General features: G+C 39.3%; 1 protein-coding gene and 1 non-coding gene across 2 annotated transcripts in view; both read right to left on the reverse strand.

Annotated features, from left to right (window-relative positions):
- ZFAND3 (zinc finger AN1-type containing 3) overlaps window positions 1-25,256 on the reverse strand; it is a 313,457-nt gene that overhangs the window by 68,889 nt on the left and 219,312 nt on the right. The window contains exon 3 of the mRNA XM_052649117.1: window positions 7,793-7,975. Within this exon, the coding sequence (XP_052505077.1) occupies window positions 7,793-7,975 (183 nt within the window). The remainder of the gene's footprint in view (window positions 1-7,792; window positions 7,976-25,256) is intronic.
- TRNAC-GCA (transfer RNA cysteine (anticodon GCA)) lies at window positions 8,449-8,520 on the reverse strand. Its single transcript has one exon. It is a non-coding gene; the product is annotated as a tRNA-Cys (tRNA).

Consider the following 25,256-nt stretch of genomic DNA (forward strand, 5'->3'; position numbering starts at 1 on the left):
TTAAGTCCATTCTTGTGAGACTCTCACTTGAGGTGACCGGTCAGCTGCCCATCTTGTTAAGGCTGTCAGGGCAGATGCACTGTAAGTCAAGACAAGGCAGTGAAAGTGACTGTCAAGTACAGTGAAGACCCAGGTGAGAGCAGACAGCCTGATCCATTAACACCTTCAACTGTGACCCACCTAGGAGAAGAACAGTGGAGGCAGAGGCAGCAGGGGGTTGTGGACATTAACAGTATCCTCCAGAGAGCAGAACTTCCTACCATGCAACCACCCTGATGGCTTTAACAACTACCTCCAGTGTCTGACCCACAACCTGACATTATCTTCTCTTTCTTCAAAACTTGGCTCAAGAAACAAAGCACAAACCACAATTCAGCACCTCAATGGAAAACCTGGAAATTGGCAGAAAAATAATTAGGTAGTAGCAAAAGCATTAAGAAATATATGCGATTTTAGTCTTTTTAAGTGTGCAACACTGTCCTCTGTAGTCCTTTATACTACAAATCATCACATAGAGAGGCAGCTACTCGGTGGCAGCTGGCAAGCCAGGCTGCTCTGGGATCTTGGGCGAGAGATACAGAATCATCCAGGGCCTCCATTTCCACATCTGCAAAATAGGTACGGTCACAGTACCCACCTTACAGGGTACTATGAACAGGAGGCAGGTTAATACAAACAAGTATCTGGAACAGTGCCTAATACTTGTAAGTGCTCTGGTGATACCTGTCACCACTTTCACAGCGTTTAAATATTATGCCGAGTCCTTCTGGTCACTGTTAGCATTTTGTTTACACTGTGTTTTGAAAATGTTCCTAATAGCTAAAGGTCCATGGAATCTTCTGCAGACACACATAAGATGGGATAGGAAGAGACGCGTGCGCTCAGACAAAAAATATCACTTGGAGCTTTTGGACACCTGTTTTATTTGACCTTCAGTCAAGGAGTTTTAACAAATTCTTTTAGATAAAAATCTGCCCTGTTCCCTGCTTTATACACTCTTAACCAATAATTCTTATCTTACCTGCAGTCTTTTTAAAACTGTATTAATGTACCCAGACTCTTGCCACCTGTCATATTCATTTAACAGCGAGAAGCAGAAAGCAGATGTAAGCAATACTCATTCTCTTGATTATTAGCAAAGAAGACACAGCACTTCTGGTCCTACACAGTAACAACAGAGCCATAACTACTGTAGAGCTCACAAACTAGGCTGTACTTGGATCTGGAATTCCAAGCCCATTTTCCAACACCTCCCACACCTTACTTCTCCATAACTCTGTGGGGAAGCTAGGGGTCAACAGACGGAATTCTGATCTCTTAAGAATACTAAAAGATTAATATACGTAATCCCCTGATGCCTCTTCTTCCACCTAGGTACATCACAGTTGAAGAACTATGCAAGATGTCAATGGATTAGGCTGTCTACTCTCACCTGAGTCTTCACTGTACTTGGCAATCATTTTAATTATCTCCTGTTGACTTACAAATGCATCTGCCCTGAGAGCTTTAACAAATCTTTCTTTTCTTATTCCCATAGCCCCCATCCACAAACCAGGACTACATCTCCTCACTCTAGCATAGTTTTCAACCTAGGTGAGATGGTAAGACCCATGTGTGAAAGCTTTTGCAAATGACATGCTTCTTAACCACTATTTCTGCTGTGGCTGCTGCTAAGTCACTTCAGTCGTGTCCGACTCTCTGTGACCCCATAAATGGCAGCCCACCAGGCTCCCCCGCCCCTGGGATTCTCCAGGCAGGAACACTGGAGTGGGCTGCCATTTCCTTCTCCAAAGCACGAAAGTGAAAAGTGAAAGTGAAGTCGCTCAGTCATGTCCGACTCTTCGCGACCCCATGGACTGCAGCCCACCAGGCTCCTCCATCCATGGGATTTTCCAGGCAACAGTACTGGAGTGGGGTGCCATTGCCTTCTCCAACTATTTCTGCTACTGCCTCCCTTTTACTCTAAAATTCTTATGCACGTGGGTTCAAATCCCAATTGGGGTTTTGGCTGGGTTCAAGTCCCGGCATGTGCATTCAAGTCCCAGTCTGAGGTGCACGGTTTCAAAGGCACAGGCTTTGAAAGTTTCACAGGCTCTGGAGCCAAATCAGTGGGTTGGAGCATGAGCTACACAGGGAAGCAAGAGCTCTGAACTTCAGGTAGAAGTTACTTTAACTATTCTAATGCAACTGCCTCATCTGCAAAAACAGGGTTAATAAAAGCACCTACCTTACAGGGTACTGTGAGAATTACATGTAAAGAGCTTAGAAGATAGTCAAACACTTCATAAATATGAGTGAACATTTTCATTATTATTAACAAAGCCCATACCATACAATGAAATTTGTTCCTTGGCTTTTATGACCTTGAAAGTGAAAGTTACTCAGTCATGCCCAACTCTTTCCGACCCCATGAACTATACAGTCCATGGAATTCTCCAGGACAGAATACTGGAGTTGACAGCTTGCCCACTATGATTCACCTCCTCTCTGACTTCCTCAATTGCTTACCCTGTTCTGGTTTCTGTCAATGTTCTAGCCTCACTGCTTTTCTTTCTCCCCACTCTCGGCAATCTCACTGAACTCGCAAGGCTCCACCTGTCATCTGCATGTGGATGAAGGAAACCTGGACTTCTCTCTCCTGAGCTCCAATTCAGACTGCCCAGTTGAACACTTAAGTCATCACTGTATCTCAGATTAGCAAATCTCCTTTCTCTAGGTCTGTGAAAGGCCAAGATTTATAATAATGAGCCCAGCAAGAACTGGAAAATGAGATTAGCTTCTGAGAGTTTCAGTTAAACAGTAAAAGCAGTGATGTCTCCAGAAAGAGAATGGTTCTGAAACTCGTTTTGGGTTGGCCAAAAGGTTCATTTGTGTTTTTCCATAACATCTGACAAAAAAACCTAAATGAACTTTGGCCAACCTGACAGAGCAACACATCTTTAATCAGACTTAAAGTATTTATGAATATCAAAAGAAAAAACGTGGCAGTCTACAGCAACCTAGAATGGCAAGTTATAGAAACACAGGAAAAGAATAAAATACTTAGGAATATATCTACCTAAAGAAACTAAAGACCTATAAATAGAAAACTATAAAACACTGATGAAAGAAATCAAAGAGGACACTAATAGATGGAGAAATATACCATGTTCATGGATCGGAAGAATCAATATAGTGAAAATGAGTATATTACCCAAAGCAATCTATAGATTCAATGCAATCCCTATCAAGCTACCAGCGGTATTTTTCACAGAACTAGACCAAATAATTTCAAGATTTGTATGGAAATACAAAAAACCTCAAATAGCCAAAGCAATCTTGAGAAAGAAGAATGGAACTGGAGGAATCTACTTGCCTGACTTCAGGCTCTACTACAAAGCCACAGTCATCAAGACAATATGGTACTGGCACAAAGACAGAAATATAGATCAATGGAACAAAATAGAAAGCCAAGAAATAAATCCATGCACCTATGGACACCTTATCTTTGACAAAGGAGGCAAGAATATACAATTTAGTAAAGACGATCTCTTTAACAAGTGGTGCTGGGAAAACTGGTCAACCACTTGTAAAAGAAGGAAACTAGATCACTTTCTAACACTACATACAAAAATAAACTCAAAATGGATTAAAGATCTAAATGTAAGACCAGAAACTATAAAACTCCTAGAGGGGAACACAGGCAAAACACTCTCCGACATAAATCACAGCAGGATCCTCTATGATCCACCTCCCAGAATTCCGGAAATGAAAGCAAAAATAAACAAATGGGATCTAATTAAAATTAAAAGCCTCTGCACAACAAAGGAAAATATAAGCAAGGTGAAAAGACAGCCTTCTGAATGAGAGAAAATAAAAGCAAATGAAGCAACTGACAAACAACTAATCTCAAAAACATACAAGCAACTTATGCAACTCAATTCCAGAAAAATAAACAACCCAATCAAAAAATGGGCCAAAGAACTAAATAGACATTTCTCCAAGGAAGACATACGGATGGCTAACAAACACATGAAAAGATGCTCAACATCATTCATTATTAGAGAAACGCAAATCAAGACCACAATGAGGTACCACTTCACACCAGTCAGAATGGCTGCGATCCAAAAGTCTGTAAGCAATAAATGCTGGAGAGGGTGTGGAGAAAAGGGAACCCTCTTGCACTGTTGGTGGGAATGCAAACTAGTACAGCCACTATGGAGAACAGTGTGGAGATTCCTTAAAAATTTGCAAACAGAACTGCCTTATGACCCAGCAATCCCACTGCTGGGCATAAACATCGAAGAAACCAGAATAGAAAGAGACACATGTACCCCAATGTTCATCACAGCACTGTTTATAATAGCCAGGACATGGAAGCAACCTAGATGTCCATCAGCAGATGAATGGATAAGAAAGCTGTGGTACATATACACAATGGAGTATTACTCAGCCATCAAAAAGAATACATTTGAATCAGTTCTAATGAGATGGATGAAACTGGAGCTGATTATACAGAGTGAAGTAAGCCAGAAAGAAAAACACCAATACAGTATACTGACCCACATATACGGAATTTAGAAAGATGGTAATGATGACCCTGTATGCGAGACAGCAAAAGAGACACAGATGTGTAGAGCGGACTTTTGGACTCTGAGTGAGAGGGAGAGGGTGGGATGATTTGGGAGAATGGCATTGAAACATGTATAATATCATCTAAGAAACGATTCGCCAGTCTATGTTTGATGCAGGATACAGGATGCTTGGGGCTGGTGCACGGGGATGATCCAGAGAGATGATATGGGGTGGGAGGTGGGAGGGGGGTTCATGTTTGGGAACTCATGTACACCCGTGGTGGATTCATCTCAATGTATGGCAAAACCAATACAATATTGTAAAGTAAAATAAAGTAAAAATAAAAATTAAAAAAAATAAAAAAATAAAATAAAATAAAAAGAAACGCAGGAAGTGCTATGTCCCAGGGGCTCACGAGCTCAGGGCAGGTCTAAGCCCAGGCACAGGAGGGGGAAAAGGATATGAATATGGAATCTTGTGCTGAACACAAGACCTTCCTTGTATGTCCTTAGAGTCACCTGACAATTAGCCTCACTCAATGAAAATTTCACTTCATCTAACCCCACTTGCTCTGAGTCCATACTTTGCTATTTGTTATGTAAATTCTTTTTATGGATCTGCTTCCCAAACAGATCTGACTCCAGAGAAAATCTTTTAGTCATATAGTCACATGGATATAGTGTTTTTATTTCCAATCCCTGTTACAAGGATTTTTCATGATGAATTAATCAAGTAACTTTTGGTTACCCTGTTAAGTTTCCACATAACCTTAATTACAGAGAAAAGAGCTGATCTTACCAACATGTTGTTGTTTGATCACTAAATCATGTCTGACTCTTTGCGACTCCATGGACTGCAGCACGCCAGGCTTGCCAACATGAACATTTCTATTCTCTATGGCAGTTACATTTCATATTATGAATAAACTGATTAAAAGCATGAGTTCTGAAGACAAATGCCTAACTCTGGATCCTGTTCTGGATTCTACTAGTTTGTTTTGTGTGTGTGCTGAGTCACTCAATCATGCCCAACTCTTTGGGACCCTCTGGACTGTTGCCCATCAGGCTCCTCTGTCCACAGAACTTTTCAGACCAGAGTACTGGAGTGGGTCACCATTTCCTCCTCCAGGGGTCTTCCCAACTCAGGGATCAAACCCATGTCTCCTGTGTCTCCTGCACTGCAGGCAGATTCTTTACCTGCTGAGACACTGGGACCCATGAGCAAATTACTTGATAATTTTGTGCTTGTTTCCTTATCTATAGAATGGGGATAATGAGTATTCACACCTCAATGAGCTGTCACGAGGAATAAAAGAGAAAATATACAAAACATATAGAACAACGTCTTGCACATAAAAAGTGCTCAATAAAAAAAAAAAGCTGTTGTTATCTCAGAGCACGTGGGCTGCTCAAGTTGTTTTGATCCTGGCCTGATCCTGATGTGTGGATCCAATCAAATGCTGCTCCATAAAATGAGATCCTGATCAGCTCCAACCTTGCCGTAGACAAGGAGTCCTTAACCTAAAGGTCATAGTGAGCTTTAGAAAAATTTTTACTCAAAACTGAGTATAAATGGATGGTGTGTATTTTTCTGAGACAAGGGGTCACAGGTTCTCAATAACCTTAAACAGATTTTTAAATATAAAACAAAGCCTACTGTCTTAATATCACTATCACTTTCATCTATTTTTCTCTTCTTATATAATTTCTACATCTTCTCCTAGGCCTCTTTCAACAGGTTACAACAATTTAAAAATTCTCTCTATGCAATATTATCTGGTATAATCCTTCCCTTTTTCAATACTGCCAGGTTACTTCTCAGAATAACTGTGGCAATATTACTTCCTTTGCTCAAAAACATCCAAGTATCTTCACTGAGCACTCAAGCAACTATGGCATGGCTATAATCTGTCCAGCCAGTCCTCCATAAATGGCCCTAAGGGAGTGAGTCACTTGCCACTGCAGATTCCATGCAACTTTCCTCCATGTGTCTGTCTTCAAACCAGTAAACCAGTAAATCAACACCCTCCTTCAATAGTCCATGTCTTTAGCACATGGAAAAGGACCATTAAAATGGGTGCACACCACTGTGTACAGGGGTTTCTCAACTTTGGCATTACTAGCATGTCAGGCTGGATAATTCCTTGCTGTGGAGGGCTTTCAGACACAGTGTCAGAGGTTTACAGCACTGGGGGGAGGGGGAGGAGCAAAACTGCTCCTGGCTGAGAACTGCTAATTTATTATAAGAAATACATTTAATTTCCTCTGATAAACAGTAAGTTCTTTGAGGATAGGGACTATGGCCTTTTTAATTTTTATATTCTCAATTTTACCTAGTATGATGGTTTATGATAGGTTTAGATAAATATCTGTTCTCTGCTGAAGTTAGAAGACAGAATATTCTAACCTACCATATTCCAAGGATTTCTAGATATTCTGTAAATATGAAACACCAAATTTCAACCTGTTAAGTAAAGCTTTTAAAAGGTAAAAATGGCTGTCATTAACATCGCTGTAATTTTCAACAAACTCTGTCCATTACAGTTGTGCTCTAAAGGAAATGGCTATAGCACTATAAAACGTAAGTGGGAAAAAAAAACTTAAGTGGACAAGGAACTTCCACATCGTATGTATGATAACAGTATTCTATCCCTAAGGACTTACAGAAGAGTAACAGAGATTACTTCCTCCTCCCTTCAAATATCCTATGTATACAGGATATAGTGTTATCTCAGTTAACTGCCTAGAAACACTCAAAGCCTATTTAGTGAGAAAGGCAAGGCTTCAATGGAAGGTTGCTAAATCAGGGTAAGTTCCCTAGACCAGTGGTTCCTCAATTCTTGCTGCATATTAAGAAGTCTCTGAAGAATTATAAAGAACATATCATTGAGCCTCCCTCCAGACCAATTAAATCAGATTCAGGGAATGGTACTGAAGATTAAAATTGTTTTAAAAATCCCCACTGGATTCTAATTTACAACCAAGGCTGAGAACTGCCCTAGACTGGTTCAAAATCTCATGTACCTTGACAGTTAACATAAAAGGCACTCTTTTTAGAAAAGTTTAAGCTCAATGGAAGGCTGAAACTTACTCTCTACCTTGCTGACTTGGACCTGTACATTAACACTCAATCTTGAATTAAAAGAGCTGCTAGCCTTTTCCTGGGAGAGGCATTACAAAGAAACTCATGACGATCCCTAGGCTGCCTTCTCTGCCACTTCACAGGTCTGGGCACTTACACTCCTCTGTACTTGGTGCAGTTACATTCAGTTCTGTCGGAAGCGGCTGCTGGCTGGGACTAAGAGCTGGCGCGGTTATCGAGGTATCATTGCTGTCACTGGTGGTCTCTTCGGAAAACAAGTCTGATTGGCTGTTACTTGTACTTGGAGTGGAATCATCGTCTGGCTGTTTCTTTTGAAAATCTGAAGAGAAAGAGTGAAAAGAACACATTTAAATAAGGAGTTCACAATTACCTTGGATATTAGACAATAATGAAAGTGTAAAAATTAAAACTAATTTGAGTGATTAAAAAATGTAACTAAAATACTGATAAAAACCTTAGAAAATTGGTGGAGAGTCAATGAGTTAAAGATTCCCATGGTCCGTGTATTATTCAGGTAAGCGGTGGACATACTGATTTTAATGTAAGACTCAGAAAAGCCAAACGCATGTTAAAATTTTAGGGGTAAACAAGGATAAAAGGAATAAACAAAAACTGTTCAAACCAATACTGGACAGATTAGAAGGTGAAAAACAGCCGAGGAAAAAAGCAGGGTAAACAGAAAACAAATAATAAGGCACTAGGAGTAAGTTCAGATATACCACGCTCCTCCGTCCAGGGGATTTTCCAGGCAAGAGTGCTGGAGTGGGTTGCCATTTCCTTCTCCAGGGGATCTTCCCGACCCAGGAATCGAACCCGGGTCTCCCGCATTGCAGGCAGACGCTTTAACCTCTGAGCCACCCGGGAAGCCCGACCACTAGTGGTTAATACATGTAAACAGGCTAAACTTAGCAGGTAAAATACAGAAAATTAAAACTAAATAAACAAAATCCTGTTTGGAAAATTATGGCGTTTCCAAGAGACATACTAACAATATTAACATGAGAGAAAAATTTTAAAGTATATAAACAAAACACCAGTAAATACAACTGATTAAAAAGCCAATCATAGCTACAAGCACTGTAAGGAAATGTAAACTTTGAAGAAAAAGCATTATGAGAGGTAAAGAAGATCATTATGTAACAGCAAAAAAACAAAATTACCACAAATATAAAACAACTCATTTAATCTATATGTACCTAAAAACAAGGCCTCAAAATATGTAAAGCAAAAATAATTGGAAATCATTGGAATCTATGGGATTCAGTGACTGGAATTTATGGGAAACCAACAATTAGATGATGAATTATTTTCAAACACATGTGGAATATTTATAAAAACTGCCTAAAACCTGGATAAATTCTGACTACACATTATGTTATAAAGCAAGTCTCAACAGATAACAAAGAATTAGTAAGAAACAGGCATTAATTGACTAGAGAGTAATTAAGTTAAAAACTGGTAATAAAAATCTTATATATCTGCAAGTTTTTAAAATGCATTTTAAACTCAAGGGTCAAATGAGAAATTAGAAAATATGTATAATTAAATGATAATATAATTACTACTTATCAATATCCAGTGAAGACAAAGATGCAGATACATTATCTGTAAGTCATTCTATTAGTAGGTATATACCTCAGAGAAAATCAGCGCAAGTACAAGGATGTTGATTATATACTGTTTGTAATACTAACAAGTCAGAAGCAACCTAAATGTCCATAGATCATAATATATTCAAATAGTGGAATAAGGTACACAGTAAAAATCAATGACTATTGCCACAACATATTAACATAAATAAACCTCAAAATTATGTTGAACATAAAAGAAAGTCACTAAATAATATAGTAAGATTGTACTACATAAAGATTAAAAACATGCAAAACAAACCACATATTCTTTAAGAATATGGATCTCTAAGTCATTAAAAAATTAACACAGTTCAGGACAGTGGTTACCTCTGAGATTGGCAGTGAACAGTGGGATGTGAAGTGAGAGCTATGCAGAAATATTCAAAATTATAGGTAATGTCCACTGACAGAGAACAGATTAAAATGGTATATTCATTCATTTGATGAAATAATGTATGGCAGTTAAAATATTAATAAATGAATAGAGCTGTGAGTACAACAGAAAATCTCAAAAACAATGTTGAGAGAGAAAAGCAAGCTACAGAAAGATATGTATGTCTAATGTCCTATGTGTGTTTTGCTCAGTCATTTACTCCGTGGAAGAAAAGTTATGACCAACCTAGACAGCACATTAAAAAGTAGAGACATTACTTTGCCAACAAAGGTCCACCTTGTCAAGGCTGTGGTTTTTCCAGTACTCATGTATGGATGTGAGAGTTGGACTATAAAGAAAGCTGAGGGCCGAAGAATTGATGCTTTTGAACTGTGGTGTTGGAGAAGACTCTTGAGAGTCCCTTGGACTGCAAGGAGATCCAACCAGTTCATCCTAAAGGAGATCAGTCCTGAATATTCACTGGAAGGACTGATGCTGAAGCTGAAATTCCAATACTTTGGCCACCTGATGTGAAGAACTGACTCATCAGAAAAGACCTTGATGCTGGGAAAGATTGAAGGCAGGAGAAGGGGACGGACACCAGAGGATGAGATGGTTGGATGGCGTCACCGACACAATGGACATGAATTTGAATAAACTCCAGGAGTGGTGATGAACAGGGAGACCTGGCGTGCTGCAGTCTATCGGGGCACAAAGAGTCGGACACGACTGAGCAACTGAACTGAACTGAATGCTCATCGAGTCCAACTCAGTGGCTCCACAGACTGCAACCTACCAGGCTGCTCTGTCCATCAGTTGAGTTCAGTTCAGTTCAGTCGCTCAGTCATGTCCGCATAGAAGTCTCCAAACGGGAATACTGGAGTGGGTTGCCATTTCCTCCTCCAGGGGATTTTCCCAACTCAGAGATAGAAACTTGCACTGTGTTTTCCCAAAGCTTTTCTAATTTTCTGTTGTCACTGAAGTCTTTCCAGGGCATCTGAAACCTTAGATATGAACTGAACAAGGATCTTCAATTCTATCTGTTTTTTATATCTTAAAGCCAGTGGTATGTATGTGACTGCTTAAAGAATTATGTTTAGTCTCTGTATGCTTCCTTATTAAAAAATCTTATGCTAGACTATGAAGCGGGCTTCCCTGGTGGCTCAGACGGTCTACAGATAATACTGTTCTGTATCAGTTCAGAGAAGGAACACAAGATCCTGTACACTCCACATCACCTTATCTTTTGAACCAGAGAAGCTGTTGTTATGCTCAATCATCTCATCAGAGTCACTATTCTGACATATTCTGAGCATAAGAATTGCTAGCATTTATGTTGCGTTTACCATGTACCAGGAGGCACTGACCTAAATGTTTTACCTATTTAACTCATTTACTTTAATCCTCCGAACAATCCTACCAAGGGAGGTATAAATTACCACCACTTCATTGATGAAGAAACTGAGGTTTGGAAATTTTAGGTTAATTTGCTCCAATAGCTAGTAAGCAGTAGAATCAGGATTTAAACACACGTTTATCTGACATGAAAATTCATGGTCTTCAGTCTTAACCACAGGATGAAAAGGCCTCCATGTCAAACCCCCAGCCATTTACAGCATCAAAGGTGAATGCAATGGATTTAGCCAAAGAATCACTAACCTGCTGTGCCCATCAGTGACTTAAAGCCTCTACTACTTCTGTGTATTTATTTCTCCTAGCCACTTTGTTACTCTTCAGTGTTTTGACACTTAATGGCTTATTATCCCAATGTTAGTTGTACAGCACTTTTAGAGAAAAAGGTACTAAGTGGAATAAAAATATTGCAGATAATGCTTTTTTTAATATCACGTCATCTCATTAGCTCTATATCAATAATCACTGTGTCCCTCCTACAGCCACTTCTTTAGCACTTAATTGGAAATAAGACCCTAGAAGAACTGAAATTGAGTCATCATTGTACCTTTTAACAGAATCCCCAATGCCTCAAGACAGACACACACACAGAAATCACTCACTGAGGCACGATAACTCTTTGAGGTTAAATCACACTGGTGTCCGAAGACAATTACCAGGTCCCACCTACACAATCTCCAGCCCATGTTTACCGTTTCTTGATGTCGAGGTGCTCCTCTTTAAATGAGTTTTCTTTTGTGAATCTGCAGCTGACATAATGTACCTTCTTTTAACCTGTCTTCTCACTGATGTCTTTTATGTACCACCACAGGACAATGGTGTGAAAAAAAAAATCACAGGGCTAACAGTATTCTTCACAAACCAAATTGGCTGCAAACAATTGAACTAGTAGGAGCTTTATACACTCTCCATTTCAATTCAATAAAGAAATCAGAAATAACAGAATTTTACAACCAGAATTAACTTTAAAGTTCTAGCTCGATCCTCTCACTTTACAGATAAAGAAAGCAAGAGCCAAGAAAGTTAATGCAACTCAATAGATGAATTGTAAGAGTTAATTGTAAGTTTTCTAACTCCCAGGCAAAAGTTAGCAGCTTATACGATACAAAAGCTTTAAGGCAGATCTAGAATCAAATTCGGACCTTGCATACAGCTAAGAGCAAATTGTTTACTCTTTGGAGGTCTTGTCTACAACGAAAGGAACGAGTTTTTTCTACCTCTCAGGATAGTGGGGATTAAACAAGATAATGTACATAAGGTATCTGAACATATTCAGTTCAGTTCAGTGGCTCAGTCATGTCCGACTCTTTGCAACCCCATGGACTGCAGCATGCCAGGCCTCCCTGTCCATCACCAACTCCTGGAGTTTACCCAAACTCATGTCCATCGAGTCAATGATGCCAGCCAACCATCTCATCCTCTATCATCCCAATCTCCTCCTGCCTTTAATCTTTCCCGGCATCAGGGCTTTTTCAAATGAGTCAGTTCTTCGCATCAGGTGGCCAAAGTACTGGAGTTTCAGCTTCAGCATCAGTCCTTCCAGTGAATATTCAGGACTGATCTCCTTTAGGATGAACTGGTTGGATCTCCTTGCAGTCCAAGAGACTCTCAAAGAGTCTTCTCCAACACCACACTTCAAAAGCATCAATTCTTCGGTGCTCAGCTTTCTTCACAGTCCAACTCTCACATCCATACATGAGTACTGGAAAAACCATAGCTTGACAAAATGGACTTTTGTCAGCAAAGTACTGTCTCTGCTTTTGAATATGCTATCTGGGTTGGTCATAACTTTCCTTCCAAGGAGTGTTGTTTAATTTCATGGCTGCAGTCACCATCTGCAGTGATTTTGGAGCCCCCCAAAATAAAGTCTGACACCGTTTCCACTGTTTCCCCTCCACTTCCGATGAAGTGATGGGACCGGATGCCATGATCTCAGTTTCCTGAATTAATTTAAGCCAACTTTTTCACTCTCCTCTTTCACTTTCATCAAGAGGCTCTTTAGTTCTTCTTCACTTTCTGCCATAAGGGTGGTCATTTGTATATCTGAGGTTATTGATATTTCTCCCAGCAATCTTGATTCCAGCTTGTGCTTCTTCCAGCCTAGAGTTTCTCATGATGTACTCTGCATATAAGTTAAATACGCAGGGTGACAATATACAGCCTTGATGCACTCCTTTTCCTATTTGGAACCAGTCTGTTGTTCCATGTCCAGTTCTAACTGCTGCTTCCTGACCTGCATACAGATTTCTCAAGAGGCAGGTCAGGTGGTCTGGTATTCCCATCTCTTGAAGAATTTTCCACAGTTGATTGTGACCCACACAGTCAAAGGCTTTGGCATCCTCAGTAAAGTAGAAATAGATGTTTTTCTGGAACTCTCTTGCTTTTTCCATGATCCAGCGGATGTTGGCAATTTAATCTCTGTTTCTTCTGCCTTTTCTAAAACCAGCCTGAACATCTGGAAGTTCACAGTTCACGTATTGCTGAAGCCTGGCTTGGGGAATTTTGAGCATTACTTTACTAGTGTGTGAAAGTGAAAGTGAAGTTGCTCAGTTGTGTCCAACTCTGCAACACCGTGGACCGTAGCCCACCAGGCTCCTTCGTCCATGGGATTCTCCAGGCAAGAACACTGGAGTGGGTTGCCGTTTCCTTCTCCAGGGGATCTTCCCGACCCAGGGATCGAACCCAGATCTCCCGCATTGCAGGCACACGCTTTTAACCTCTGAGCCAACAGGGATGAGCGCAACTGTGAGGTAGTTTGAGCATTCTTTGGCATTGCCTTTCTTTAGGATTGGAATGAAAACTGACCTTTTCCAGTCCTATGGCCACTGCTGAGTTTTCCAAATTTGCTGGCATATTGAGTGCAGCACTTTCACAGCATTATCTTTGAGTATCTGAAATAGCTCAACTGGAATTCCATCACCTCCACTAGCTTTGTCCATAGTGATGCTTCCTATGGTCCACTTGACATCACATTCCAGTATGTCTGGCTCTAGGTGAGTGATCTGCACATGGGCACTCAATAAATGATAGTCATTAAAAAGAAAAAAGTCTAAAAAGAAAAGAAAATGATAGTCTTTAGATAAAGAAACGTATCTTCCTTTAGCCCTGATGTTTGCATTATAGTTCTTAACCTCTTGTTCCTTTCTTTCTGTATCATTCAGCATCTAATTTATGACTAGAAACAGAAGTAAAAAAACGAAACTCCAGAAGTCTATTCCAAGGACAGAGGGAGCAGATATATATTCCATGTAAAAAGTAAACAACAAAAATAGGCAGACACTGCCTCCTGTTACTCTACTCTGGAATAGTCACTCCATTTGATCCAGAAACAGAAAAGACTTGTTACTTGCTGGTTTACAGTTCTCATATAAATGTGAAAACTAGAGCTCTCCAAGCTTATCCATCTTTTTGAGGGGAAAAAAAAAGGAATAATTATCTATTTTTGTAAATTGGTAGAGTTTATCCTATATACAAATGTATAAATTTGGCCTTGAATAAAGTTTCTCCAAAATAAACTGTTTGGAAAACCTAAGTTAAAACTTTTGAATTTTAAACGGATTGCTGCTGAAAAGGGAACAGAAGCCAAGATCTTCGCAGTTTATCTTATTATCAACTAAGGAGAAAAATAACTTCTCAACAAACGTACTCTTAGAACCTGAGGTATCCAGGAATGGGATGGTTCCATAAGCTAAAAAAACTGACCTAATGCCACCAGCTGAGCCAAAATGACCAGTGAAGAAGTCCCTGGGGCTGGTTACAAACATACTCACTAGACATATTTTTTCCCGTGATTTTCAGAATGATTTTTCTGACAGGTCAGTCTTCTTAATGCAAAGTGCACCTCAAAAGACTGGGAGCACCAAGAAAGCACACTGTCCTTCCTGCTCTGCTGACATGCTCATTCACCTGAGCCGTCTCACTGGGACTACATTCTATCTAGTCATTACTCAAAACTTATATGTATGTGTGTGTGTGTGTGTGTGTGTATATAATTTATCTCTTAGATGAAACTACACAGATTTGGCAAGATGATTAGCTCACTTAAACTCCCACCTACTTCCAGATTATGATCATACCTATGTCTTTTTGAATGATTTGCCATTCTCTTCTCCAGGGGACCTCCCTGACTCAGGGACTGTACCCAGGTCTCCTGCATTGCAAGCAGATTCTTTACCATCTGAGCTACCAGGGAAGCCCTTTTTCAAGGCAGAGAACACATAAAAGTCATTTGGAAAGGATTTTGCTAAACTTTTTCTTTAAAAATTAATTATTTTTTAAAAAACGTTCCTTGGTAACCTTTTTCCTCTTCATAATATACCAATTAGTTTTCCTTTGTCACTTATAGATCTCTGTGATCACTGATAGGCACAAGTAATGTCCATTTATCATACAGAAACCAAGCCAGTTCATTTTCAGTTCAGTTGCTCCGTCATGTCCAATTCTTTGTGACCCCATGGACTGCAGAACACAAGGCCTCCCTGTCCATCACCAACTCCCAGAGCTCACTCAAACTCATGACCATCGAGTCAGTGATGCTATCCAAACACCTCATCCTCTGTCATCCCCTTCTCCTCCCACCTTCAATCTTTCCCAGCATCAGGCTCTTTTCAAATGAGCCAGTTCTTCGCATCAGGTGGCAAAGGTATTGGAGTTTCAGCTTCAGCATGAGTCCTTCTAATGAATATTCAGGACTGATTTCCTTTAGGACAGACTGATTGGACCTCCTTGCAGTCCAAGGGACTCTCAAGAGTCTTCTCCAACACCACAATTCAAAAGCATCAATTCTTCAGCCCTCACCTTCCTTTATAGTCCAACTCTCACATCCATACATGACCACTGGATAAACCATAGCTTTGACTAGACGGACCATCTTTGACAAAGTAATGTCACTTTTGTTATACATTTGCAATCAGCAATTTTTCATACTGTAAGCAAGATTTCATCAAACTTCCTCAGTTTATATTGCTAGAAGCACATCAACGAGGTAAAAGAGGATGCATATTTTTAAAGCATTTGGCACACACTGTCAGATTTTCTTGGCAAAATTCCCTGTGATTCCCCACAGCACAAGACTTACTATGGTGTGTAAGAATCATCTGTTCACTTGTCAGTCTCCCACATTACACAGGCCCGGGACAGAAACTGCTTCATAAATGTTAACTGGATAAGTAAGTGGCCAAATGTTTTTCAGCAGAAAGCCTATCACTGAAATACATTTCAAATTATTTTATCAATTGTTATTTTAAACCCTTCAAAAACTACTCTGTGTGCCTCTATGGGCAGTCCTAAGCATCATCTGGTTTAGCAATTCTAGAAGATGAAGTGCTATGAATTTCTATTTTCATAATCAATAAGGAGAGGTGAGAAATTCAACTGCATTTACTCTAACTCATTCATTAAATCTATCTGGCCACTAATAAGGCATCTATAGCATTATTACAGACCACTGAATCTGGATATGGCTTAAACTGGAGGTGAAAGAGGAACTAAGAATTAAGTGCCTCCTGTGAATAAGACACTCTGCCAGAGACCTTACGTTCATTTTCTCATTTAATTCTCAAAATAAACTGGGTGGCAGATTTCATCTCCACATTTCAGCAGAGGATAAGGAGCATGGCAAGTTTGGGCAACCTTCTCCCTCCTAAATATGCTGGAGCTAGGGTGTGAGACCCAATTTCGGGTAACTCTTGTACTGAAATTCCCACTAAAGAATGCATCATCAAAGCAACCTTGGCCCAACCTGTAGGGTGACTTTTCCAGTCTCCACTTTCCATTCCCAGGCTCCAACCCCCCAATATGACTCTATATCACAGATGACAACTCCATGTTGCCACTGGGAGCTTTAATTTGGTATTTCACACCATAAAATGCTTCATGTTTCAAGTACCCAATTAAAGCAAAATTGAAATGTTGAAAATAAAAATTCAGTTCTGATATTTCCAAAGTCTGATTCATGCAAGGCACTGTATAATATAAAAAGCCTCCTCTAATGAAATAGGGTCCTTTCTCCTCTTTTCTTCATCCCTTCTCCTAGTTTATCTCCACAACAGGCTACAGCTTCCTCCCATAAACACATTTCTAGGTTTTTAAAGCTTCACATTCCCACCCCAACCACAAACCTTAGATATCAAATTTTAAAAAACCACAAACCCATTAGCAGTAGCCAACCAATTCAGAAGTTAGAGTTCCATTCCAGCCTTCTAATTAAAATCTTAAACTCTAGTATTTAAATGTTAATCTGGGTTAATAGCCTCAGCAAAAAACAAACTGGTTTAATCAAGAATGACCAAGAAGCAAAGGACAAACTAATTCCCATTAAAATCTTAAAATGCAGTCACCTTCAGTTCAGTTCAGTTCAGTTCAGTCACTCAGTCATGTCCAACTCTTTGCGACCCCATGAACTGCAGCACACCAGGCCTCCCTGTCCATCACCAACTCCCGGAGTTCACTCAGACTCACGTTCATCAAGTCAGTGACGCCATCCAGCCATCTCATCCTCTGTCGTCCCCTTCTCCTCCTGCCCCCAGTCCCTCCCAGCATCAGAGTCTTTTCCAATGAGTCAACTCTTCACATCAGGTGGCCAAAGTATTGGAGTTTCAGCTTTAGCAGCATTCCTTCCAAAGAACACCCAGGACTGATCTCCTTTAGAATGGACTGGTTGGATCTCCTTGCAGTCCAAGGGACTCTCAAGAGCCTTCTCCAACACCACAGTTCAAAAGCATCAATTCTTCGGCGCTCAGCTTTCTTCACAGTCCAACTCTCACATCCATACATGACCACTGGGAAAGCCATAGCCTTGACTAGACAGACGGACCTTTGTTGGCAAAGTAATGTCTCTGCTTTTGAATATGCTATCTAGGTTGGTTGTAACTTTCCTTTTGATCCTAACTTATAGGGAAAACTGTAATCTGCTCAATGTGGATGGCAACCCACTCCAGTATTCTTGCCTGGAGAATCCCAGGGATGGCGGAGCCTGGTGGGCTGCCATCTGTGGGGTCGCACAGAGTCGGACACGACTGATGTGACTTAGCAGCAATGTGGCTTGGTTCATTCGAACTTTCTTTCATGCACCCTCTCCTAGCTTCTTTCAAAACCAAAACCTTCAGGCTACCAGATTCTCTCACGGTGACTCCTCCTCTTTAAAATCTGTATGTCTTCACTGACTGATACTGTTTTGATACTGCCTGATACTTTCAAGTTTTGAAAAACATACATAATTATTTATATATATGTATATAAGCACACACCGTATACATCCCCTGTTGAAGATAAGTAACTATTGTCCTGTGTTCCTTATTTATGTCCACAATCTGTCCATTTTGAAGTATTACCTCAGAAATTAAAATGGACCTTGTCTTCTGTCCTTTTTCCCTTCTCAGGGGATGTGACCATCATTCTCCTAGAGGCTGAAGTCAGAAGCCTGGGAATTATCTCAGACTCCATGTGCTCCCACTCTTAATTCTACATCTCAAAAATCACCGCATCTCCTCTTTACTACTCCTAAGGATCTCTAGAATCCATCCACTTCTCCACCACCACTCCAGCCTGAGTCACCATCATCTGTCAGAATGCTTCACTAGCATCTTGCTTTCTTTACATCCTATCCTCTCTTGTCCCACACTCTAATCCATTCTACACAAAGCAATCAGAGTCATATTAAAGTCATTTTCCTTCCTAAACCGTTGACTGACCTTCCATTGCCTTAATAATCAGCTCCACATTCCTAATCTTGCCTTCCAAGTTAGACATCTCTCCATGAACTGGCTTCTGGCTATCTTTTCAGTCCCATCTTAAGCCACTGCTCCCCTCTCCCCTCCCCTGGCTTCAGCCATTCTGGACAGCTTGGGCTTTTTTAACTTTTCATTTTCTCAACCTGGAGCCCTTTGATTAAGGCATGTGAGAGACTTTTTCTTTATCTTGCTATTCACACCTTGGTATCTCCTACTCATTTTGAACCTTAACATAAGCACTCTTTCCTCAGGGAAGCCCTTATGATTACCCATAGAAGACACTGAATAAATATTTTTTGGATGAATGAATGAATGTCTTATTCACTGTGTGTGCCAGTTCCTAGCAAAATGCTCACCACATAATAAAGATTTCTTGAATTTAACTTATTTAGTACTGGTGATAACAAACTAAGTTTAAAAACATTTGTTCTCTTCGACATTAACAGACTTCAAATTGCTATAAGATTTATTTCTAGGAAACAAGAATGTGTCTACAAACAGCAGAAATATTAAGCATCCCTGTCAGTAAGCAGATGTGTGAACTTTACAAACTATCCCTGCACATATAAAATATATTACTACTCACTACAGGTAACTGGTTGTGATAGAATTCAAAAAGGTCTGCTTACCAAAAAGCTGCAAGCTTTTATTTCAAAATACTAGAAACAGCACTCGACTTGCTCCCAAAAGTATGTTTTCCAATGCTTCTTGCAAAAGTAGCCAATAGATACTACACGATGGTGTCAAACTTATGAGCAAAACTCTTATCAGTAATTAAGCTTATTTTATAATCTGGTTTATCACTCAAATTTTACAGTCTCTAGATTCTTCACACCTATAGCGCCTACTGCTGAAGTGTGAACTAGCAAAAAAAAAAAAAAAAAAAGTTATTTAGAAGAAGGCTTGTTTCTTATACAGCATTTATTCTGCAGACTATACAGTTTTCCCAGCAATAGTGTCTCATATTCATTTACAGGGCATAAATTAACATGTTAACACTATGGCAAATATCTAACAATCCATTAGTACTACATAACATAGTGCACAAGAGACACATTTACCTCATTTTGGTCTATCAAAGTGTCAATTTTTTTAAAAAAAGCTGGAAGCACAAGAAGTTTTCTGAATATTGTGACATTAATCTGGTTTCAACAAAATGAACATTTGATGATGTGTGTGCTTATACATAACATCCTATACAGCTCAACCATCAAAATAAACAACAGAGTAGGCACAGCGTGTAAATATTAGGCAAAGTTGACAAAATAAAACATGCAAATTAGAACCGAAACAACGAAACAAAAAACCCTGACCTGTTTATAGCTGGTCCTTCATACCAGCTAAAGACCTCCCCGAATCAGCAGTCCTTCCTGTCATTCATGAATCACTCTGATGGCTCAGGTGCGACATGAATATGGCTAGAGAGGCTGGAGCCTGGAAGATTTCTGCCCCCCGCCCAGTTCAGATCCAAGGTTTCAAATGCCCCAGAAAGACTTCAGTGACAACAGAACAGAAAATTAGAAAAGCTTGGGAATACACAAGCAAAAGAAAATCCCCCTTGTTTAGATCCTTGATTGTTTTTACAATTACATTCATAGCCTTCATGCTACCAGCCCTTCATTTTACCACGCAGAAGTGACAGGAGAAAGAGACAAAACAAGGTCCCTCCTGCTGGGCACCCCCTTGGGAAAGCGGAAGGAGAGCGGTGTTTGGGCTCCCACCCACTGTTCCCCTCTCAACTGTCTCTGCTCCCCTCCAGGTGTGATGGCAGCTCGTACCGTTAATCATGCTTTTCACTCAGTTCTCAGTCTTCCCATCTCACAACAGGGTCATGTACCACCAAGCTTCAGTCCTCTAACTGTTAAGCCCTACCACCAAGCTGAGTGCTTCAAAGTTTCAGGAAATTCAATTCACAGTGGTAGTGTTAACTCTTGAGACACACTCTCCCTCAAGATAAAACTTGTAAATGTTCAGCACAAATTATTATTTTTCAAACAATGTAAAACAGTGTATTTTGAGAATGGCAGTCTTTCTCAAAAAGTAACAGACCACACGTTGGTTCAAAGTGCTAAGAGAAATTTTTTTAAAGGATGAAGTGATAGGTTTGCTAACATTTTCTTATTACACCTATTAAAGCATACTAGGGGGTTCTCAGTGAAGACTATGATTTTCACAAGATCCAAAGATCAGGGCTGACTAATGTTTATCCAATGAACTCAAGGTAGCAAAATAATATAATGTCTGTATGATTCACAATCCCCAAAAGGCAGCTGTCTAATTGTAGAAAGAGTATGAATTCATAACTATGGATAGTTATGCAAAAGTTGCAGCATGAAAGAAGGCACAACTAGTTCTTCACATAAGGGTATCAAGTAATGACCTAAGAAATTTTTTCACTCATGAGAAGAGTTGGTGCAGATACCTACAGAGCTCCATCACAGTGTGATGTCTAGGAAAGCAGAATCAATCAGACTGAGTTCACATCCTGGCCCAACCCCTTAACTGCTGTGTGACCTTGGGCAAACTATTCAGCTTCTTCTGCTTCAGTTTTCCCCTTCTCTAAAATGGGAATCATCATTATCTATTTCATAAGGTTATTAGGTGGATTATGTTAGATAATTAAATGTTAAAAATTTTAGAACAATGACCAGCTAGTAAATCTCAAATTAACTATGGACTTTTTATTACCTTCTGCCTTCTTGCACACAATTTAAAAATTTGCTAGTCTGAAACTGTGAAAAATAACTTCTCTGGAGTCAAGGAATGACCAGAAGGAAATTATTCACCTACCTTGTCTTCATAACAATGTACATGAGGTAAGCCAATCTGAGGTTATAAACTCAAGTTTACAGAGGCCATGCAGATAAGTGTACAAAATCAGCTAGCTAAAAATAGTAGGGAGTGATGGCTATTGTTGCTAACTGGTAACTGTAAGCCTCACCTAAAAGTACCTGATTCCAAACGTAAAAACAAAAATAAAAACCTCTGAAAACAACAAATCTGTGACCTGTAAGCCTGTAGTTTATAAGACTTATTTAAATAGAAACAGAGTATTTATGACATAGAAGGTTTGTACACTGCATTATTAATTCCACATATTGGTAAAGAAAGGATTCATCAGATATACACGGTTAGATATACAGAGCAAACAGGAAAATACAGAGATAAAATATATACAGAGAGAATCAGATCTGTGTTTAAATCCTGGCTAAGCTAATGAGAAGCTGTTATCACCTCAAGAAAGTTATTGACCCTATTTATGATTGTTCTCATCTGCAAAAACATCTATCCAAAAAGATCTATCCTCTAAGATTGTTGTAAGAAGGGGAGATAATGTGTGTGTCCTTCATGAAACAGAGGCACTGAATAAATTTCTGAAGGAGTAACAAATGAGTGTCATGTGGTCTGGAACAGATTCTTATTCTACGGTTCCTTCTATCAGTTTGGCCTAATGCAGCAGGCACTAGATGTCTTAATGTGCGTCAGACATATTAAAAGATGTCTCATGGCCAAGTGTGATGATTTGGACAGGGAAACATAATCCTCTTACCAGAAGGGCCAGGAAATACGTGGGAACAGTAATACAACCTAGGGTTCATAACACAGGTGCACAGAAAATTTTGCATATAACTGTAGGTTAACCTTGCAAAATTATATGGGCCTGTGTATACACAGAAGCCCGTTTTTCTCCTCAGAAAATGGAACATAAATACTATAATTCTAAAAGATATTACAGATGGAAAGGGTCTAAAAGAAATCAGATTGAGTTTGAAAGAAGACCTGTCTCAAATATATGGCCATTACTCGTGATTTTATAACACTAGATCAATACGATAGATCAATACAATAGACCTAATTCCGACTTTCCAAGTTGCTGATTACTGGACAGTGTGGGCTGAAGAAACAGTCTTAAGTTTCTACCAGGCTCTATTAAATTCTATTACTGCCTTATGAAAAATCTGAATATTGCAGTAAACCTATACTATGATGATACCAGTTTATTGAAAATAAAGCCTTACTTGAGAAAACTGCTTTTTCCAGACAACTGAAAACCCTGTTCTTTATAAAATTACAAGATTGTTGTTGTTTAGTGGCTAAGTCGTGTCTGACTCTTTTGCAACCCCATGGACTGTAGTCCACCGGGCTCCTCTGCCCATGGGATTTGGGACAATACTGGAGTGGGTTGCCATTTCCTTCTCCAGGGGATCTGCCTGATCCAGAGATCAAACTTGTGTTTCCTGCATTGGCAGGCAGATTCTTTACCACTGAGCCACCAGGGAAGCCCCAAATACAAGATGCTCTGACACCAATTCAAAATTTAATTTGTTTTAAATTAATGAGGCCATGCTATGTTTACTTTATTTTGTTTCTCTTTTAATGACTGCAATTCAGGTTTGCTCCTGAGTCTCAGATGGATGAAGGCTACTAAGTTAATGTACTGAAATATTTATAGGTCCTTATCTAATGGGAAAAATAAATTACTACAAAATTCTTAAGAACCAACTGCCTTATACTAACCAAACAACCCAGTATGATTTTGTCTAAATTTCATTTAAGACAGGTGAAATTTGATATAACTCATTTTAAAATACTTTTGCCATTTGGGAATATACTTTTATTTCACTTGCAAGTATGGGTAAATGCATTTTGAATGGGATGAGGAAGAGGAAGTTACTAATATCCATTTTTAAATTATCTTTGAAATATTTAATGATGTGATATAGGCAAATTCTTCAAATTTTAAGGTCATATTAATACTAAACAAATTAAGAGACAATGTTATGTGTAGACACAGCTCTAAGTGCCCCTACTTTTAATCTAGGTAGCCCAATAAATGGTTATGTAATTCAAATTCTTTATAACTTCTAATTTAGGTAATTAAATTTGGGCTTAGATCTTACATCAAAGAGAATTTGCTTACTGTTAATTCTGATCAGTAAGAAAAGAAAATGAGACATTTCAACTGTCATCACTAGGACTCAGCCTTCACAGATAATGTCCTTGGCTTCTAACAGGAATGCTATAAGAAACAACCATGTAAAACACACTTTTTAAAAACAGACTGAAGTATAGTTGATTTACAATATTGTGTTAGCCAAGTGAGTCAGTATTTTTGAAGACAATATTCCAGTATAGGTTATTACAAGAAAATGGGTGTAACTCTCTATACTATATAGTATACTCCTATAGCTTATCTATTTATAATAGTAGTTTGTTAATCCTATACCCCTGATTAGTTCCTCCCCGCTTCCCACTTCCCTTTGGTAACCACAAGTTTGTTTTTCGTATCTGTGAGTCTGAAACACACTACTCTTTGAAGGGCTATAACTGAGATCATGGCTCACTACTCTTCTCACTATCCACCTTAAAGTTCACAGGATGCTGCCCTGTATGCATTTCTGTTTTTGCTCTGACTCCTAGGAAGCTCAGATCTCAATCTGCATTCTCTCCTGAATGATTATACAGACATTCATGGCATGAATTTCTGTGTTCAAATTCTTCATCTTACTAATAAATCTGAACTTTCCCTTTGTCTTGTTTTCTTCTTTTAAAAAGAAAAAGTATATTGTACTCTGTATGTTATTTATTTTTTAACTAAACTACCATTTGTTTAGAAAATAGTGTCAATTAAATAAAAATAAATACCATAGTCTCATTTTACATGGGGATTTCATAAAGATAAATATTTCTAAACAATAAATATTTAAGCCTGTATCTATGCTGAAACGAAGGCTACTAATAAAACCAAAAGGTACAAAATTATAGTAAGTCCCCTATGTACAAACCTTCAAGTTACAAACTTAACATGAGAATCTGCATCTGGTTCCAGCAAGGAACCAGAACCTCTGCCATCAGCGTCAGGCGTGAGTAACACTGCAGCTTGCCCTCCACCTCCTATGGCTAACAATCCTTCAGCTCTACCATCTCCCACCACCTCTCCGTCCTTCAGTCAGTAACTCTTCTTGCCTGTTCACTCGATGCCAGTGCCTGGAAGCCAGCTGTTGTACTGTACTATTGTACTTCTCGAGGTACTGTGCCGTGAAACTAAAAATGCTTCCTTTATTTTTTGTGTTTATTTTTCACGTGTTATTTGTGTGAAAAAGTATTATAAACCTATTACAGCATGGTACTATATAGCTGATTTTGTTAGTTGAGTACCTAGGCTAACTATGTTGGACTTACAAGCTAATTGGACTAACTCACTCTTGGAACTGAACTTGTTCATATGTAGGGGACTTACTTTACTAGAAAAGGTATGAGTGTGTCAAATTAGGAATAAAATTATACATTAACTGCATTAGAACTTCTGTATGAGGCTGCTCCTGCTGCTGCTAAGATGTGTCAGTCATGGACTCTGTGCCACCCCATGGACTGCAGCCTACCAGGCTCCTCCGTCCATGGGATTTTCCAGGCAAGAGTACTGGAGTGGGTGGCCAGTGCCTTCTCCCTGTA

This window comes from Budorcas taxicolor, chromosome 11, assembly GCF_023091745.1.
Source record: "Budorcas taxicolor isolate Tak-1 chromosome 11, Takin1.1, whole genome shotgun sequence".
NCBI lineage: Eukaryota > Metazoa > Chordata > Mammalia > Artiodactyla > Bovidae > Budorcas > Budorcas taxicolor.